The sequence below is a fragment of the Gastrolobium bilobum genome, unplaced genomic scaffold (assembly GCF_033153095.1).
Source record: "Gastrolobium bilobum isolate Gb01-03AN ecotype WA unplaced genomic scaffold, APGP_CSIRO_Gbil_v1 utg12921, whole genome shotgun sequence".
In the NCBI taxonomy this organism is placed as follows: Eukaryota; Viridiplantae; Streptophyta; class Magnoliopsida; order Fabales; family Fabaceae; genus Gastrolobium; species Gastrolobium bilobum.
In genome coordinates this window covers 86,056-106,214 of record NW_026896768.1, presented here as the reverse complement: position 1 = coordinate 106,214, position 20,159 = coordinate 86,056, and the positions used below count along the sequence as shown (strand labels likewise).

Genomic DNA, 20,159 nt, shown 5'->3' with positions numbered 1-20,159 from the left:
TATTGAAATGTCTGAGCTCGGGTAGGGCTAAATATGTCCTATCTGAAATCCATGAGGGGATAAATGGCCAGTACGTTGGGGGCAAAGCATTAGTTCGGAAAGCCCTCAGAGCAGGGTACTTTTGGCCATCTATGGGTCAGGACGCAAAGGAGCACGTACAGAAGTGCGATCAGTGCCAGAAGCACGGTAAGAACCTGTTGGCACCACCAGAAGAGTTAAGCCTGATCACAGCTCCATGGCCCTTCTTCAACTGGGGGATGGACCTTCTGGGCCCATTTGCTGTGGCTGAAGGACAGTTAAAGTGGTTAATAGTGGCTGTTGATTACTTTCAAAATGGATAGAAGTAGAGCCAGTAGCAACAATTACCATGGCAAGGGTGCAACACTTTTTTGAAAGAAATTTGATCTGCAGGTTTGGGATTCCAGCTGAAGTGGTCACCGATAATGGAACCCAGTTCACAAGTAGAACCTTCCAAGAACTAATGGCAAATCTTCACATCCGGCATCCTTTCATGTCTGTTGAACATCCTCAATCCAACGGCCAAGCCGAAGCGGCAAACCAAGTCATCATAGTCGGATTGCGTAAAAGGATGGAGCAATGTGCCAAGGGGAAGTGGGTAGAGGAGCTATGATATGTACTATGGGGACACAGAACCACAGAGCAAACCTCTACTGGAGAAAATCCGTTCGGATTGACATATAGAACCGAGGCCATGATCCCGGTGGAACTGGGAGAACCATCATGGCGGAGGGCCCAAGCTTTGTCGCAAACTGAAAAAGAGAATAGCAGCAAAATAGCTATGGAGTTGGATTTGATTGATGAACCTCGGGCCACAACTCATTTCAAAAATGTTGCAGCAAAGCAACTCGTGGCAAACCAATTTAACAAGAAGGTAAGCCGTGATCATTTGTGATAGGAGATCTGGTTCTTCGAAGGGCGGACATCGGAGGTCGGAACGCGGCTGAAGGAAAGCTGGCTCCAAGATGGGAAGGACCGTATAAAATTAAAGCCGAGCTATCAAAGGGAGCCTATATTCTGGAAACCTCAAAGGGGAAGCAAGTCAAAAGGACTTGGAATGCGGACAAGTTGAAGAAGTATTTCAGTTGAAAAGTTCTTATCCATAAATTGTAGCTTTCAAATTCAAAGTTCAATAAATGGAATAATCCGAGATATTTGAAGAAATAATAATTTTCTAGAATCTTATTCTCGAGAAGTAATTCAAAGTATTGGAACCATTTAGCCTACGGGCAGAGGTTCCAGCCTGGCCAAAAACATCGAGGTATTCAAACCTTCTAGCTTACGGGCAGAAGGTTCTAGCCCGGCCACAAACGTCGAGGTATTTGAACCTTTTAGCCTACGGGCAGAAGGATCTAGCCCGGCCAAGAACGTCGAGGTGTTGGAACCATCTAGCCTACGGGCAGAGGTTCCAGCCCGGACAAAAACGTCAAGGTATTTGAACCTTCTAGCCTACAGGAAGAAGGTTCTAGCCCGGCTAAGAACGTCGAGGTATTGGAACCATCTAGCCTACGAGCAGAGGTTCCAGCCCGGCCAAAAAACGTCGAGGTATTTGAACCTTCTAGCTTACGGGCAGAAGGTTCTAGCCCGGTCACAAACGTCGAGGTATTTGAACCTTCTAGCCTACGGGCAGAGGTTCCAGCCCGAACAGAAATGTCGCGGTATTCAAACCATCTAGTCTACGGGCAGAGGTTCCAGCCCGACAAAGAATGTCACGGTATTCGAACCATCTATACTACGGGCAGAGGTTCTAGCCCGGCTGAAAATGTTGCGATAGTTGACCAACTTGCCTACGGGAAGCTGGATTAAAAGATTCGTGCCGACCTACCAAGTTAAGGAGGGACTTAAAGGGACGCCCTTACTTCCCTAACACCCTTACAAGAGAAGGTCGGTTGAACAACAAATATCGGCATGCGTAAATTACAAATATTAACAAGGACTAAAGCAAAATTGCCATATCAATTAAGCGTGTTTGTTAAACAAACAGAGTTCTCAAATTAATTGGAAAGCAAAAAGGAAAGTTACAAAAATAAACCGGCATCCCGGTTCTTCATCCCGAAGCATCCTCCTGCATCATCCCCCTCACCTCCGCCTCAAACTCGGCACCAGCAGCCTCCATGGCGGCATCGATTCCGGTCTCCCCAGCCCCTTGCGCAATATCCGTTTGAGTTGTGCTGCTCTCTGGCAGACTGGGAATCGATGGAGAAGGGGGAAAGTAAACCCCGCCGCGAACATAGCCAAAGCAATCAAGCTGGTCAAGCCGCAGAAGACATTTCGAGTTAAAATACCTCACCTGGTTTACCCCATTCTTGAAAGCACTCACAGCGGCTTTTGCAGAGCAGACTGGTTAAAATCATAAGCTTGCTACAAATTTTGGAGATCTGACTTTAATTTATCAACCTCGGCAGTGAGCCCGGACACTTTCACACCCCTTTCAGCTAGCACGTCGGATTGGTCTTTGAAATACTTCAAAATATTATCCTTGCCAGGGGTAACACCAACAGCTTCAGCAATGGACTTCAGCTCGGACCGGGAAGTCTCCGCAGCAGCTTTTAGTTCAGCAGAGCTGTTTGTTAGCTCTTCGTTGACAAGCACAGCTTTTTCATACCTCACCCGAAGCTCGTCCAGCTCGGCAATGGCCTCGGAATGCTTCTCCAGGAGCAGGGCGTATGGCTTTACCATGGAAGCAGCTTTGAGGGTGTACAACCCTGCCTTCTGGAGCTCCTCCATCTCGGCTCTAGAAATGATCCTGGTACTGTAGAATGCGGGCGGTGGACGGATGACACCCCAGAACTCGACTGTTATTCCTGAGTCCCATAAAGCACCCCTCCTCAGTCCGACTGGGAGTACTGCGGGAGCAGGGGAGACCCGGGGAAGAGTAATGACGGCATGAGTTCTGCCCCTACTAATCGAGACTGGAGGGTTGGGAATCATGTCAGCCTCGATATCCTCACCATCCCCAGTAAGGTCCAAGATGGGGACATCAGAATTCAGGGGCAAAGTAAAAGCGGCCCCAGCCGGGCTGCTTGTCCGGGGCCTCTTGGCCGGAGGAGCTTGCGGAGCAGAGGTTTGACCGGTTATCGACAAGATGTAGCCCGGACCTGGCCCCTCATCTTCTTCATCGAAATTCATCTTGGAATCTGCAAAGAAAAACAAGTCAACAAGTTATAAACAATAACATGAAAAAATACACGTATCAAGATAGGAAGCACAAAGCATACTGCGGGTTCTGGAGTAGGCTCTGGGGAAGAATGAGATATGGCTACCAAGGAAGCTGCGCTCAGATGACCCTGGGAACCCACATGGTCCAGCAAGGTCTTGGCATTAGTCTTATCAGCTTGTGTCAGTCTCAATTTGTAGTCGGATGGCTTGCGTCGGTGATGATCCTGAGTCCAATATAGGGGGAACTTTGGCTCCCCTTCATCGCCAATGAACCATGGCCTCTTTCCAACCTCGGCCACTACTTTAAAAAAATAGGCCTTGAAGCCCTTGAAAAATTCGATGTATACAGAGAACAACTTGCGGAAGGGATTGCTAACTCGGCCTCGGATGCTACTCCACCCCTTCAATTCAGGAGGTTCTGAGCCGGTACGCGAAGTGTAAACAGTAAAGAAATGAAAAAACAAAGGCACGGTACAAGGAAGGGACAACGAGTCGCAGAGCTGTTCGAAGGCAACAATATAAGCCCAGCCGTGGGGATGGATCTGGGTTGGTGCGAGTAGCAGGTGGTTTAGAAGTTGCACCTTGAATGAAGAAAAGGGAAATCAAATCCCAATCTTCGTCACTAGATCCTGGTAGAAGAAAAAAGAATGTGGCTCCTCAAGGTTCCTGCCGGAGCAAACAGGTTCGTCATCGGCAGGCACGAACGTGTTAAAATCAATCGGGTTGCCTAAGGGAAGCCCTGACACTTCTTCGGTTGTCATCTCGGCGGTAAAACTCAGCACCTCTTCTGTAACCCAGGGATATTGGGTACGGAGATTATCAGTTACTGACGCAGAACCCTTCTCTGCGATATTCGTCCCGACCTCTGGACCCAGGCTAGAAGAAGCGATATTCGCATTTGATTCTGTAGAATGGGACTCCATAAATACCTAGAACAGTAAAATGGAGGATTAAAAAGCAAGAATAACACGTAGCAAAAGGGATACGTACCCGAACTAAACAAACTACTATCAGAGGAACTAGAATCGTCAGATGCGAAGACAGGAGCAGGGGTTGGTGAACCCGAAACGTGTGAACAGCTACCTAAAACTAGGTTGGCCATGAAGTCATTCCCTCTCTCCACAAATTGGGCACCAAGGTATACACAATTGAAACAAGGCTCGGGGTTGGTAATGCTAGGATGGGAGGAGACTCTCACACTCTGATTCGGAGAACGAACAGGTGTAATAGCGTGAACCGGGGTAGAACCTAATGAAAGAGAGGTTGCCCTGAACGGGTTGCCCAAGTTACGGGGCTCAACATCCCGACCCCGGGTTGAGGAACCAGAAACCCTTATACCTCGAAGACCCCTCCTACGATCACGGATCGAGGAGCAAGATGAAGAGGTTCCCCTACGGCCACCACCTCCATAGCCGCCTAGCAGAGCATCCTGCGTTTCTTCCTCGGTCTGAGGTCTGCCATACAACCAGTACCTCGAACCAGGTAGTAGGCTTTGAATGAACCTTTCTTCTTCCTCCGCAAGTCATTCTTCCTCTCCGGCGTCAATTTCATCACCGCGACGAAGCTGCGGGGGCAAGTGGGCCTCCCTCGAATAGCATAATTTCGCTCACCCATATCAGGAACTATTCAAAGCAGGGTGTGTAAGGAGTGAGCCAAGTGCAAATAAGCTCACATAAAGTGCAAGACCAATACAGAAGGTACAATCACATAGAGAAGCAGGCAAGTAAATAGACTTGGAATGAAGAAAGGCATTACAAAACCAGCAGCCATGGTCATAATTGAAAGTTAGTGAAGAACATGCCAGAAAAGAGAGTCAGAGTGAAAGAAAATACCTACGAGGGAAGGTGTTGAAAAAACTGGTAGATACTGGAGGAGGATGCTCTGGTAGGAAGATGCTCTGATGAATAGCGAAGAAAAAACTCTTCAACAGTGAAGAAAAAACTCTTCAGGAACGATTCGAAACAACAACAGAAACAAATGGATGATAAATGAGGCAAGTGGTATGAAATGTTGAAATCAAAGGATTAAACCCGCGAAAGCCAAAAGGCAGGGGCATTGCGGTAATTTTGCGATGGACAAGACAGTTGAGGGACATTTTGGCAGAGGCATTAAATACCAAGACGGCGAGAAACGCACAACGCCACACGTCGCGCCTATTAGGAGAGAGCACGTGGAGGGATAATCATTAGAAGGAAGGGAAACCGTTTCTCACTTCAGAGAAATCATCAGATGGCAGTTACGCACAATCATATTCCGCGCTGCCGACATTTGCATCCGGGTTCCCGTGCCGGGTTTAAGATCGTGACCTGTTTTAGACAAGGAACTCGGTAACTTATGCTTATAACTAGGCTTACAGAGACCAGGAACAGCTTCCAGGGGAAGCTTCCCCCCCCCCCCCCTCTCAAGGCTAGGTAGGGGAGCCGAAGTAACAAAGCAGCCAGGTGATTGACTTCCGAATTAAAGCATAGCAGTCGGACTAGACATCCCGGCAACCTAAAGACTCAGTCTACCGGGCTGGGGGGCAACTGTTATGGACCAGAGAAAGGCCCACAGCAGCAAGAAGCCCAACCAACATCAGCCCAGAGGTAAGCTCTATAAATAGGACTAAAGACCACAGGTATGACTGATCTCTCTAACCCTATTTCATTTAAGACACGACAGTGCACACACACACCCCTTCTGGCTAAAGCCATCATATAGTGTGTAGTGATCAGCTGTCCCCAAGATACCTAGTTCATAGGTATCTAGAGAGAAAGCCTTAGATTCAACATCAATGACCCGACCTTCTGTCGGACATATCTGCCTCAAGCAGAACAGTCTAATTAACCAAAAAATATTTCTTAGACTATAGCTAATAACAACATGGTGAATTTCTCGTAAATCAGATTTTAGATTTAATAGGGAAATTATTTTTTTCAAGCTGTAGAAGATAACTATCTCATATCATTGTCATAGAGACATAAAAACACGTGCTTGTAATTTTTTTATTTTTCTTTAACTTGTGGATTTCATATTTCTTGTTAGTGTAGGGGAAAAAATTCTCTCATGTTAAATGAGATAAGTATTACCCATATTAATAACACTTTATTTCAATTTCAACTGTTGTGACAGTGTTACTTTTGTCAAGGCAAAAACACTGGAGCATTGTACTCAACTTCTAAAATTAATTGCTCGAGACTAGTTTCTTTTACATCACATCTACAAAAATAAATGACTTAAATAGTTGGCTTTTTGACCCTTATAACCTTTTATTATTAATTAATTACCGATTTGACCTTGATTATAAACTATTTCAAAATTTTAACCCCCTCAAAAAACATAACACCAATCTGCCCCTGTTTGACCGTTGACCACCAAGCCTACCCGGGTACACCCCTCTCTACCCGGGTATTTTTTGAAAAAATTTGTCTACCCGGGTAAGGAGGAGTGTACCCGGGTATTATTCTTCGCACCTGAAAAATTGCTTGAATTATTTACCCGGGTAGAGAGAGGTGTACCCGGGTAAATCTTCGACCATCCACTTACTCGCCATTACATGTAACACGGAGTGTTTCTCTCTCTCTAGAATTTTCTTGCTGTGAGGAACTAGAAGAGAGAAAGTAGAGACAGTGGTTATATGACAACAGCTACGAGTATATTCAAACCTGTGGAAACTATAAGAGCTTGAGCAGTGTGATTTAGATTGGCTCTTGCCCAAGGCATCATCCTCACACTAGCCAGCTGCACATCAAGCATAATTCGGATAAGATATTTACCAAAAATCTTAGTGGAATAGTAAAACAGTTTTTTTAAATATAAACTGAACTTAAAGGGAGAAGAAGTTTTTGGCAAAAGTTTTTTTAAATACTTACTGTTGGAATAGCGCTGGCAACACTGGCAACAACAGCTGCCTTAGCTCCAGCTAACACACCCTCTGTTTACACACGAAATGAGAAAAGCAAAACAAAGATCATATAAATACTAGAAAATTCCTCACAGCAAGAAAATTCTAGAGAGAGAGAAACACTCCGTGTTACATGTAATGGCGAGTAAGTGGGTGGTCGAAGATTTACCCGGGTACATCCCTTTCTACCCGGGTAAATAATTCAAGCAATTTCTCAGGTGCGAAGAATAATACCCGGGTACACTCCTCCTTACCCGGGTAGACAAATTTTTTCAAAAAATACCCGGGTAGAGAGGGGTGTACCCGGGTAGGCTTGGTGGTCAACGGTCAAACAGGGGCAGATTGGTGTTATGTTTTTTGAGGGGGTTAAATTTTTGAAATAGTTTATAATCAAGGTCAAATCGGTAATTAATTAATAATAAAAGATTATAAGGGTCAAAAAGCCTAAATAGTTAGGCCCAATGTTTAGCAAGTTCATCTTCTTATTTGACGCTAACTTTTTGAGTGTTGACAATTTAAGAGTCTGTTTAAAATTTTTCTCACTGCTAAGCATGATTTTCAACGCATGTTCATCCACAGCATATTAAAGGCTCTTTTCCAAATTGAATGCAAATATAGTCCAGTGAGCGTAATTCACTTATGGAACATTTGCTTCCAAGTTTTTAATAAGAGATTTGACACCTCTCTACCACATCCATTCCCTTTTCCTTCTTTCCTTTCTTCCTCAATCTCCCTACTCCCTCTCCATGTGCCCTAATAGAGCCTAATTCAAAAAAAAAAAAGGGCAAACCCCGGTGTGCACCCATACTTGGAAGGGTATAGGTAAAGATGAATGACTTTTCCCATATTCAAATTTATGACATTCTAGTTATAAGGAGCATACAATCTGACTGCTGCTCCAAGGCTCAACCTCAGCCTAATAAAAAAAATAAAAATAAAAATAATTTCTAACTGTTGTATTCTCTTGTATAGCCCTTTAATTGTTAAAAATTTTACTTGATTCTACAAATGTACGTGTTTCACAATCAGTATTTCGTACAAAAAGTCTTAAACAAAATAACAGTCAAGATTCACAAAAATAAAATAAAAAGGGTAGACGTGAACAGTCAACATACGCAAAACATAGTCGAAAGAATCGAGAGTCTACTACTTCAAAGTGGTCATAAGCTCTCAAAGTCTTACTTGAAAACAAATGATAAGTACACAACCAAAGATGGCAATTGAAGAAAAATAACCAGAAGGACTGAAATTTAGAGTTTGTGAAGCTCGTATCAAATATAAATTACCAATTAGGTTTGTTCATTCACTAGAATTTTAAGAGCCTGAACATCCATCTTTAAGAAATTAATCAATGCTGTCTATATCTTTATCAATTTAATCCATAAGCGATTAAATAATGTATGTTTTCAAGAAAAATGGTTTGTGAAAATTGTAATTAAAGACAAAAATGGAAAAATAATAATTTACCCAAGCATATAATAGATAGAAGAAAAGACTGCTAAAGATGTCAGATACAGGACATCAAAAATTAGGAATGAAGCACATGTCCAAGTATACGAATGCAGCACATATATGGAATGCTTCTGAGGAAATAAACAGTCAATTAGCTGGTGATCAAACATGTTTCACGCATTGCACAGAAGGATCATTGATCAGTTTTAAACTTTTGTACATAAGTAGTTAAATCATGCAGTTCATCAAGTTAACAGGTTCGTACTGTCATCCCATAAAAATTTAGTTAACAAAACCATTTCTAAATTGCAAGCAATCAAAAATTCCAAGCAACATTGCAGAAGTCCACCATCTTTATAACCCCTGATAGTCCATCATCGGCATTATTGTCACTCAGCTGCATAGAACAAAAAGGAAACCACGGGAGGCATCAGAACCATTTCCAGACATTAGTATACATAATAAGCAAAAGGAACTACATAGACAAATCAAACATATGTCAGAACTTTCCACTTGTAACAATTATAAATTAACATATCCAATGCCACTAGTAACAATGTAACTGAGTACTATAACATCACCTTTGTGTTGAAGCAAAGGTGCATAAGGTCAACTGCTACCTTATAACTCTAATGCAGTGCAACAAATCATATGTTCGGAAAGTTGCATTTAAATTTTCACATGTGCTAATGAGTTACCAAATATCATGAACTTAAAATAGTAGCGGCTTAAGTGTCGCAATTGACATAAACTAGTGTTGCATCAGATGAATAGCATCAAAGGAAGGTAATTAAAGACACAGTAATCTAGCAACTTGATTTATGTCGAAGCCATATTTACAAGATTATGCGGGTAGAAATATTAATTGATATGTATGATATAGTGCTCTAAAAACAAATCCACCAGCCTTGCATTACAGCGGAACTAGTCTGACCCGACTTTATATAGGGAACCTCCTCTTGGTACCTCAATTATTCAGGCCTTGCAAATGTCAAACACTCGAACTAACATGTTATCCATAATCCTTACTTTGGGCTCTAAAAAACTTGATTTGGTTGTGTCTTAAATAAAGCAGGTGGCTCATTATTTAGCATTTACCAAAACAAAGGTCAAAATTTGACACGTGAAAAAACCTGCCCAAGTCATATCAAACTGTTCAGGTCTGCAAAATAACCCATTCCGGCTCAGTTGCAAGTCTGATCTAATAAATGATCAAGCTAGACTTAATAATTATGATATCCTACTCATTATTACCATATTACAACATACATCTACGAACTTTGACACGTATCAGAAGTCTAAAGTATGAGGAAATAAAAAAAACTTTTGCAATTTTAAAAATCTCTAAGCTCATTTAATGATGTCAAGAATCTCTATGCTCATTTAATCATAGTTTTTATTTCCTTGAGAGAGAGATTGACCTACATGCAGAGTTTTTATTAGCAGAATGAAAAACACAAAAAACTGATATTTTTCTTGGTTAAACTATTCCAATCTTCCCCAAATTCACATACTTGCTTAGTTATCAATATCGATTAGCGGCACACAGCGGCCAACTGCAAAACTGATATAGTGGGATAGCTGCTATATTGAAGACGGTAAATACAAGTTGAATAAGTTATAATATACATATATTAATGCTTATATATAAAAAAATTACTCAAAATTAAAGACATTCATAATTAATAATCAAAAGTCATAGTCTTAAAGCCAAACGCACAAGCCAATAATAACAAAATTCAAGGAACATAAAGAAACTACTCATTGTCACGGAGTGGATGTTGCCATGACAATTACCAAAGCCTATGTGGAGTCGAAGATTTCCAAAGTCAGAATCAGAAGACTCAGAAGGGAGAAAAAAAAAAAAAAAAAAAAAACTGAACTCAACAGAGATAGATGGACACAAAACTGAACAGGGTGCAGAAAGCACAGTGCAGCGCTTGGCCGGAAAACAACCGCTAAGCACTGGGTGTGCGTCAACTTGATGGAACTGACGAGGGAAAGAGAGAGCAGTAGTGAGGGGAATGCCAGGAATGTCCAGAAAATTGCAGGTGATCAATGGGTGTGTCAAATTTACGGATCAGACGAGAAAGAGAGAGAGAGAGAGAGAGGTGTCTCAAAGGGTTTTGAACAGAATATGGGCTGAACAAAGAAGATCTGATTCAAGGGGAGGGGAAGAATATTGAGAATTTTTCCCCACAAAGTTGCTGGTACAACGTAGAGATGGAGGCAAAGAGGGGGTTTTTACCTACTCATCACAGGCACGGCGGCAACAGCTGCAGTTATCCACTACGTGGCCACAACGGGTGCCACTCCAAAATGCTACACGACAGCTGCTGGGTAATGGCTGGACGGAACACCATGGTATGTCATAATAGCAGCACTATAGCCTGCTATTAATAAGCCTGTATAATTGCTAGTTTTAAATCTAGATATCATATCCAAATAGATAGCTGAAATAGACACATATTAACAGCAGTGGCAAGAGAAAGAGAGCGCAGTGGTGAGTGGAATACTGGGAATGGCCAGAAAACTGCCAGCAAGCAATGGATGTGCATCAAATTGACAGAATAGACAAGAGAGAGAGCAGTGTCTCAAAGGGTTTGAAACAGAAGATGGGCAGAACAAAGAAGATCTGGTTGATAAAGGGGGAATTATGCATTTGTCCCCAGAAAATTGCTGGGACAATGCAGAGATGGGGGCAAAGAGGGGTTTCTACCCACTCTTCACAGGGGCGGTTACAGCAGCCGCTATTCTTCACTATGCGGTTGCAATGGGCGTTACTCCAAAATGCTACACGAAAGCATTGCTATAGTCCGCTATTAATAAGTCTGCATATTTGCTAGTTTTAAATCTAGATATCATATCCAAATAGATAGCTGAAATAGACACATACTAACAGCATAAACTTCTCATGCAAATTAAATTTTAATTCAGATAATGACTTCTAAGAGTCTAAAGGTACACGAATGATTTGCGTGAATAAAAACAATTCCGGAACCTTCATACGTAAACCAATTGGCTAAGTTAATAATAATCCATAAAAAGGCCATCAAAGTTATTGGTCAACAATCAACGATATAACTTCTAAGATATGCCTTTGTAAAATATCATCATGTCAATATGTCAAATTGATGCTACAATTTGCAAATTCTAAGAAAAACATTCCCATAAAAAGAACATTGTATTTATATATTCCAAATCCAAATCAGCGTCATCTATATACATAATAAATACAGGATAACACAGCTTTTGTTAAACATACTTTCAACCCGAAACAAATCTAATCAAACTATCATAATTGATATGCATCTGTAAGAAACAATCAAACATGTTGGTAAATGCTGTCCAATCCTTCCATAAAAAAGCATCACAACCTCAGTATATAATGTCTTTAATGCTTGAAACTCTAAAACAACTGAAAGACTTATTTTTCCCCCCTAGTATGGTTAATGCCCCAAATTTTTTTAATTGGTACAAGTACAACCAAGTCCTTTAGTGAGTTTCCCCTTCTATGCTAGTAAAATCCTTTCCGTCCATCTAAACAAAACAAATATCAAGCTCATAACAATTTTCCCCCAACTGAAAAGACAGTATGCTTAGAAGACAATAATAGTAAGAAAGATTAGATCCTTGTAAACATAGTAGCAAACAACCACTCCATATAACAAACAGCTATATTCAACTTTGATTCCCACATCCACATCCACATCCACAATGACATACCTCTGTCCATCAAGATTACCCTGTCCACTGCTCCCACCACTCCCATAAGACCCATCCTCAGCAGCGCTCTGCCAAACTGACTGCCACGCCTGGGAAGGCGGCTGAACATAGACACCGGTGGTGGGGTCTAGCGCGGGGCGGCCGATCATCATTCCGGCAGGCTGACCAATAGGAGGATAGTAATAAGGAACACCGCTAGCGGTGGGGCCACCAACAAGTGCGGCGGCGGCTGTATCGTCCTTGATGTCGTCCCTGGGGACAATATCAACAAGGAAGTCGAAAATGTCGGTGCGGGTAATGGCAGCGGCGATGTCGTTCTTCTGGAGGGTTCGGCGCTTGTTCTCCTCGGCGTGAAGCCATGAACGGATGGTGAGTTCGAGGATGAAGAGCTCGCATGCCTTGGCGAAGAGGATCGGTGCTTCCGCTGAGATCATTCGAACGTCTTCGTCGGCTTTCATGATCTTCTTGATGCGCGCCAAGGGAAGCTGGTGGTTCTTGAAGTCGTTGACGTGCTCGATCTCTTGGCGCTGGTACGACCAGAACATCTGAAGCTGTTGCTGCTGTTGCTGTAGGAGGTGGTGGAATGGAGCCGCCGCCGCCGCCGCCGCTGCGGGTTGCGCTGGGTATGAACCTGATTGGGATTGCACTTGCTGGTTGTTGTTCTCCATTTCTCCCCCAAATGGATGGTTTTCCAGGGTTTGATTTTGATCCAAGGGTGAGAGAAAGAGACACACACTCACCCACAAAAGTATTGGTGATTGGAAAATTGAATGGAAAGAAATTATGTAAATAGGATAAGGTTTTTTATTATTTTTATTTTTATTTTAAGGATTTATTAATTAAATAATAACATTTACTCTTTGTTATTATATATATGCTTCTGATGTGCTACAGCTCCGTCATGCTCTCTTTGTGTGTCAAATAATTTATTTATTTTTGGTACAAAAAAAAAAAAGCGGTTTCGTTCCTACCATTTGGATGGATATTGAAGTTGACGTTTGTCACTTTTTGTGTATGTAGTTTACTTTCTCATGCTGTACTCGTTTTCAAAGAATTTATAGTTACACATAATTTTTATTTTTATTTTGTTTTAATTTTGAGGACATTTAGATTTTAAGGGTTGAACTTAGGCTTATTTATACTCGTTTTCAAAACAAATATAAGATATAAATTGATAATAACTAGGGGGCTTTTTTTTTTTTTAACCACACTAGTTTTCTCGTGTAGTAGGAAATAAGTATTATTTTCTACAAATTCATTTATACAGGTGGTGTCCATTTTCAAGAGAGAGAAAATAAAATAAAATGAGACTCGTCTTAAATTTGTGTATGTAGAAGATAAATTCTATCTTATATAATAATAAGAATAATAAATTCCTTAAAAGAATGTAATTTGAAGTGAGCTTAAATAATTTAGCTTTACAGAATATATAAAATCTTAAATTATTTGTTATAACAAAGCAATTCACGTTATATAAAATATAGGAGTAAAGTGAAAACGAATCAAGTTACAAAATAAAAAAATAAAATTCATCATCATTCAACAATAAAAGCGATGTAAGTTGACACATACATGATTTATTTATTTATTTGTTTAAGAACCAAAAAAATAAAGATAAAAGATTTCGAGTCGAAGGAGCTAAATGATGATGAATTTTATTGACCGGCAGAAACTAGTAACTTGTGTAAATTGGCATTTCAGAATTTCAGAGTCTTTATAGATACAGCTGAAACTAGTCTTGAGGGCAACTACAACACTAATGCAAAACTGTAGCCCCGCCAATATACAGCAAAAAAGGACAAAAGCTGCTTAATCAATCTCTACAAATGCAGTCAACTCCATTCTCTTTTTTGTCACTAGATACATAAAAGAAAAACTAAATATTCAAATCCTGCTCTAGTTTATGTTGAATTGGTGATTGTCAGCTATGGATTTGTTGAATATTTGAATCTGCTATCTCTTTGGCTAAATGGAACATGGAATCTCTTCAAGTCAATTCCGTCACTAACAATTACTTGCCACTACATAGCGCGCTCTTTTCCGCTTATATACAAACAAAATCTCAGGCCTACTTCTCTTCTTTCCCAGTGCTTCAGCGACCTCCTTTCCTGGAATATCTTCAACAGAATCTTCTTCCTTAGTTGTTTGGCACCTCTCAACCAAACAATCCTCCCTGGAATTCTCTTTGTGCATCAATTCATCTTCTGTGACCACCTGAAGAAGCTCCGTAGGAGTAGCAGCAGGATCAAGCTCCAAGCAACCCTTAGGAGCATTATGACCTTCTTGACCAGTAAGCAAGTATGAAGGCACCTGGTGTGAGAAACGAAACATCTCTGCCTTCAAAATATTCCTGATTTTTCTTGGATCTGCATTCTGGCGGAATACTGTCTTGAAACCTGGAACCTTGACAAGTGGAGCAACATTCACTCCTTGCTCTTCAAGGTAGTCTTCAAGCACTTCCACCATGTCATATTGATGTATGATTTCATCTTCAGTAAATTCGTTCCAATCAAGGGACCAGTTTCGATACAGAGCCCAAACATCCCCTTTCTTTGGATATATATGTAGAGCCCCTCTTGAACCTTTTCTCCACTTAACCCTGTGAGAGAAGGAATTGAGAGTGCTAAAGGATTCACGCTTGCCCATTCGAAAATCCCCAGTAGTCTTGGGAAAGCCAGAACTGACCCACTTTATTGGGGCCAATTCATCATTGGTTTTCGAATTAAGCCAGCTGATCGTCATTTTGAAAGGATTCTCTGAGATTACATTGTGGATCAAAGCATAGTGGCGGGGCATGCCATCATCATCATCATATACAGCCCACACCTGGTTCTCACCAAAAGCTTTTTCAACACGGTCCCCATCAAAATCATGGAAATCTGGGTCTGGAACACTCATGGAAAGAGAATCAGGAACCTCTGAATCAGAAGAGGAACACTTTTTGATGATGGTCTCAGAATCAACAAATTCTTGTTCACCAGGTTTTACATAATTTATAGCCTTTTCTTTGTCCTTCTCTCTAACTTCTGTGTCAGTATTCTTTGACTTGTTTAAATTCTTTGATACAGAAGAAGCATTCCATTCATCAAGTTTTTTACGAATCTCCTTCCGAGCCTTTTCCATCAACATGTTCTTCATTTGCAGCTGTGATACATCCCTAATACCATTAGGTTTGTAGCTTCCAGCAGCATTAACCCTTCCTGTATAAAAACTATCCTTCTGAGACCCAGTTTCATTACCCAAGTTCATTCGTTTATTTTGAAATGATACTTCAGTTTCCATATCTCGTCTATCACTATTAACTTTATGCTCATCAGTGCCCCGTTTTTTCCTTGGCCTATCTCCTTTCAGAACAGAATTTGAACCAAAACAAGAGGACTGAAAAGCTGAACCAGCACCAGTTCTATTAACAGCATGAGTTTTCCCAAAATGGGCCTCCTCCTTTATGACAGGTGTTGAATCTTCACGCCCTCTCTTCAAATTCTTACATGACATCCCAAAAACACTGGGAGCTTCAGCAGCAGTAGAAGCTGATGTCCGTACACTGGAAATACCACCAGGCATAGAGAAAGGACCTGAACCAAGTGATGAATTGACACCGTTGGCAGCAGATATTGATGTCCTCCCTGAAACATGAATTCCTTCCATTCTAGTTGAGTTGAAGTTATGTTGCTTCATCTGAGAAATTCTTGAAGTGGATGAAGCATTTCTGTATAAAGGTGGGGGTGGTGCCTCAATAGCCAAAAATGGCTTATTGCAGCTGGTGCAGACAAGAGTGCAGTTGATATAAACGGTATGATATTCAAATTGTGTCCTGCAGGAATTGCACATGGTCCAAAATGTTTGTTTCGATGACACAGGAGAATTTGGGGTAGGATTGGGACAAGTAGCATTCCTATGATCTCTATCCTTCCAATCAGCAGTATTGAAGATATTGAAGAAACCATTCTGACTAGCTGGTACAGAAGTTTTCCGAACTTGAATTCCTTGATATATACCCCAAAAATTGTACTTTTGGTCAAAGATGATTCTCTTGGCTTTATCAGATAATAAACTCCAAGCCTGTGTGATGAGATTAAATGCCCCATCTGCACCTACCGATTTATTTTTATCAGGGTGCAGAGTAAGAGCAAGTTTCCTATAACATCTTCGAATTGTTTCGTCATCAGCTAAGGGTTGCACGCCAAGGACCCTGTACCAATCAACTTCCCCATTAACTCTTTTTTCAGCAGAGATATAAACCTCAATGGTTGCCAGCAATTGAGGAAGACCATCAAGATTGGGATATAAGTTTTGAGCCTTTATTGCGAATATTCTCGCGCCACCAAGGTCCCTCTCTAAAAGCTTCTTCTCTGCAAGCTCTTTAGCCCTTAAGGCATCATCTTTATTACATTCCATGCTTACTAGTTTGTTTCAGCAAATGTGCCACTAATTACTCTTCTTTATTTCCTTCCTTAGAAGTATACACCAGGGCAATATCAATGAGGAGTGAGGACTTGACGATAAATTTTTACACGCAGAACCCGACAATTCCACGTGTACAATAAAGATGCTCCTTCAATTACAGAAGCCTGATAAACCCTATAAATTATCAAAAGCGACACAACTACATTAGCAACAAAGGAAAAGAAAGACAAATTGATAACAATATGATCGAGTCTTAACAAAATAATGGTTAACGACTTAATGGATAACGGATTTCTGCCCAGTGATTATTCCAATCCATTAATTACCAATGTTTTACCTAAATAAATCAAGTAACTACAAATTCAAATGAATGTATACAAGTACTGAATTTCTGAAATAAGCATAATGATATCATGATATGAGGATCCCAACATATTTTCACATTCTCAGTCTATTAATTACCAGTGTTTTTCCTAGATAAATCATGTACTAACAAGTTCAAGTATATGTGTACGAGAACCGAATTTCCGAAATAAGCATATATCTTGACATGAGGTTTCCAAACAATATTTTCACATTCTCAGTCCCTTACCACCTTCCCCAACCACAATCCAGGGAACAAACCAAATCCTTACAACAACATTTAACAACAAACCCTTGCAAAAAAATTTAATTTTTTTGTTATGTTGTTGTTGTTTTTTTTTTTTTTTTTTTGGGGGGGGGGGGGGGGGGGGGCGATTGCAAAGGAGAACAGGAACCATGACATAATTTCAAAAAATATATAACACCAGACAGTGGTTTCAAAAAATTTTTCCAATATTAGGGCAACAAGAAAAAGCATGTCATCTCTTATAAGTAAATTCTCGTTCATGCAGCTCCTAATATGAACAAACTCAACAAACATCCACAGGCAACAACAAAAGAGATTAAAATATATATATATATATATATATACATTCAAGATTTAAGACTTCCAAAAGAAACACAATTTATCGCTCATGCAGCCCTTCAAATGAACAAACAACAACCACAAAGGAGGAACAATAAAATCTGAAAAACCAAATTCAAAATTACTAAGACTTCTAAACATACAAAATTCAATGCTTCAAATTGTCCACAGTAATGCGGTTATAGCACCGCACCTTGTGGTAGCCGCCGACCGCATTGATGGTTCTATTACAAAAAAAAAAAAAAAATCGTCCAAAACGAAACACAAAATCCCTTTATTTTTCTTTCTTTTTTTCAAAAATAATTATGAAATCAACTACTGCAACTACAGATTCTAAAAATTAAAGAGCCAATATAAAATCACAAATTCTAAAAGCCACATTGATTCAAATAAAGAGAAAGCAAAGGAAGAATCAGGTAAAGGCCATACCTGAAGACACATGAATGAAGGGATGCAGAAAATTGAGTTGAGGAAGCTCTGTGTGGTTTGAAAACCGATGCCTTTAAAAGTTAACGGAATTAGGCTCGGATCAGAGTTTCAAAGCTTACTCTGTGCGGTGCATGTTTGGCCAAGATGGTGAAAGGATTTTATACTGTTTCTCATTCACTTCTGATATATATATTTTTTAAAACATCCAAAATTTGTTTGACCTAATATAATATTAAGAGGATACGATAAAAAAAAAACATATATTTGTTAGATCTTTCTAAATTTTTTTTTTTTTTTAACACAAAAGGAAAATAAAACGAGATCTTTCTAAATCTTAAAACTATTCAAGCGAAATCTTTTTCATATTGATATAGATAAGTTAGGAAAATAAAATAACAACAGGGATTCACAAATAATTGGAGAAAAAAAATAAAAATGAAATCTACCTTTTTTTTATGTAATCCACCTATTCATTTAGGGTTTAAAAAATAGTTTTTTTTTTAAAAAAAATCACATATTTTTATAAAGAAAATAAATTGTAATAAAATATTATTTTATTTTATCTATTTTTTTACCCGATATCGCTATAAAATTATCTAAAGAAAGTAAATATCTTATTTTGATAATACATATTTAATTTGTCTTAAATAATATTTTTTAATTTCAAATATATTTTAAAAAATTAAGATAATTTATAAATTAATTTCAAAATAAATAACATGAAATATTTTTTAAACCATAAATGTATTCGTTACATAAGGATATAAAATAAAAAAGAGAGAAAATTTATTTGAAATATTTATTTTTTAAAATATTTATTTTTTAAACCACAAGGTGTCTAAGTGAAATTTATTGTAACCAGAAGGTGTCTAAGTGAAAATTTGAAATCATAGAGGGTTAAATGACAAAATATCTCAGTATAGTGGGTCTGGTCAAATGATAAATCATAAAACTACTATTCATTCATATTGACACTTATTCACAAAGCTACTGGTATGCACATATTAATGTTCCTTCCATAGATGGTCAGATTCTGAAAAAATTATTGCTAACGATTATAATATTCAACTTAAATACTCTAATAGGATTAGGACTATATCAAGTTTCTTCCAAAAATGAGACTCTGCCATGAATCTTACAAAGATACAGCTGTTAATTTTCAAGGACAGAAGGATATTGGAGCGTTTTGTCATAGATTCTGGCAAAAAAATTTAATTAATGTTTTTTAATAAAATAATTACGCATTTATTACAGTTTTGGAAATAAGTACGGATTTATTGCACACTGTGATGCCTCTTTTGGGTGTCACATGTGACGCCCCACTGAGGCGTCTCACCATAAGGGAAGACACCCAAATGAGGCGTCTCTCATGAGATATTGACACGTGTCACTTTTTTTTTCAAAAAAAAATTGATTTAATTATAAAACTTCTAAAGGTCATAACTTTTGACTCGAGTATCCAAATCAGGTAATTCTTTTTTTGATTCCACATAACTTTTGAGATCTACGCAATGACATCTCATTTGATATATTTTATTTCTCACCAACATAGTTTAAATTTAAATCAGGTAATCCTTCTTCCTTAGATATTTAGAATATTTATTTAATTATTTCCTTTATTAATACTTATTTTTCAAATTGATTTTTGAGTTTAAATCACAAATCAAATCTTTATTTTGTTTTCCTTATTAATAATAATTGTTACTTTTAATTTAAATTACAAACCAAATTTTTTATAATAAAAATTAAAAAAATTAATTTTTTAATTTAAATCAAACATCAAATCTTGATTTATTTTTTGTATTAATTCGCAAACGCAGAACTCATAGGCTTCTGAGTTTAAAAATGTGACACGTGTCAACACGTGTCAAAACCTAACACATCACTAATCACGTCTATATTGGGCTTCAATTAAATGGCAATCACGCCTAATTTAGGTAATTTTATTTTTGAAAAACATTCATAAGCCATCATTAATTTCAGACCACGAATAATAACCTAGAAGCTTATAGCATTAATCATTAATTTTAAAAATAATATCCTTCTTCCTTAGAAATTTAAAATATTTATTTAATTATTTTCTTTATTTCTACAGATTTTTCAAATTGATTTTTTAGTTTAAATCACAAATCAAAT

The 20,159-nt window shown here is 39.0% G+C and overlaps 2 protein-coding genes across 2 annotated transcripts; both read right to left on the bottom strand.

Moving 5' to 3' along the window:
- Window positions 1–8,620: 8,620 nt before the first annotated feature.
- LOC133301924 (nuclear transcription factor Y subunit C-1-like) lies at window positions 8,621–12,991 on the bottom strand. The gene is made up of 2 exons (XM_061501640.1): window positions 12,239–12,991; window positions 8,621–8,909 (listed from the first exon to the last, which is right to left on the bottom strand). Exons 1-2 carry the CDS (start codon window positions 12,904–12,906, stop codon window positions 8,906–8,908), a joined length of 672 nt encoding a protein of 223 aa, XP_061357624.1. The 5' UTR covers window positions 12,907–12,991; the 3' UTR covers window positions 8,621–8,905.
- Window positions 12,992–14,017: 1,026 nt separating this feature from the next.
- LOC133301925 (uncharacterized) lies at window positions 14,018–18,129 on the bottom strand. Its single transcript, XM_061501641.1, has 2 exons — window positions 18,024–18,129; window positions 14,018–16,819 (listed from the first exon to the last, which is right to left on the bottom strand). The coding sequence occupies exon 2, from the start codon at window positions 16,634–16,636 to the stop codon at window positions 14,243–14,245; it is 2,394 nt and encodes a 797-aa protein (XP_061357625.1). The 5' UTR covers window positions 16,637–16,819; window positions 18,024–18,129; the 3' UTR covers window positions 14,018–14,242.
- Between the last annotated feature and the right edge of the window lie 2,030 nt (window positions 18,130–20,159).

What these genes read in the sequence shown, in the direction of transcription:
- LOC133301924 (XM_061501640.1), bottom strand. Translation starts at nt 12,906, where the DNA reads ATGGAGAACAACAACCAGCAAGTGCAATCCCAATCAGGTTCATACCCA.
- LOC133301925 (XM_061501641.1), bottom strand. Translation starts at nt 16,636, where the DNA reads ATGGAATGTAATAAAGATGATGCCTTAAGGGCTAAAGAGCTTGCAGAG.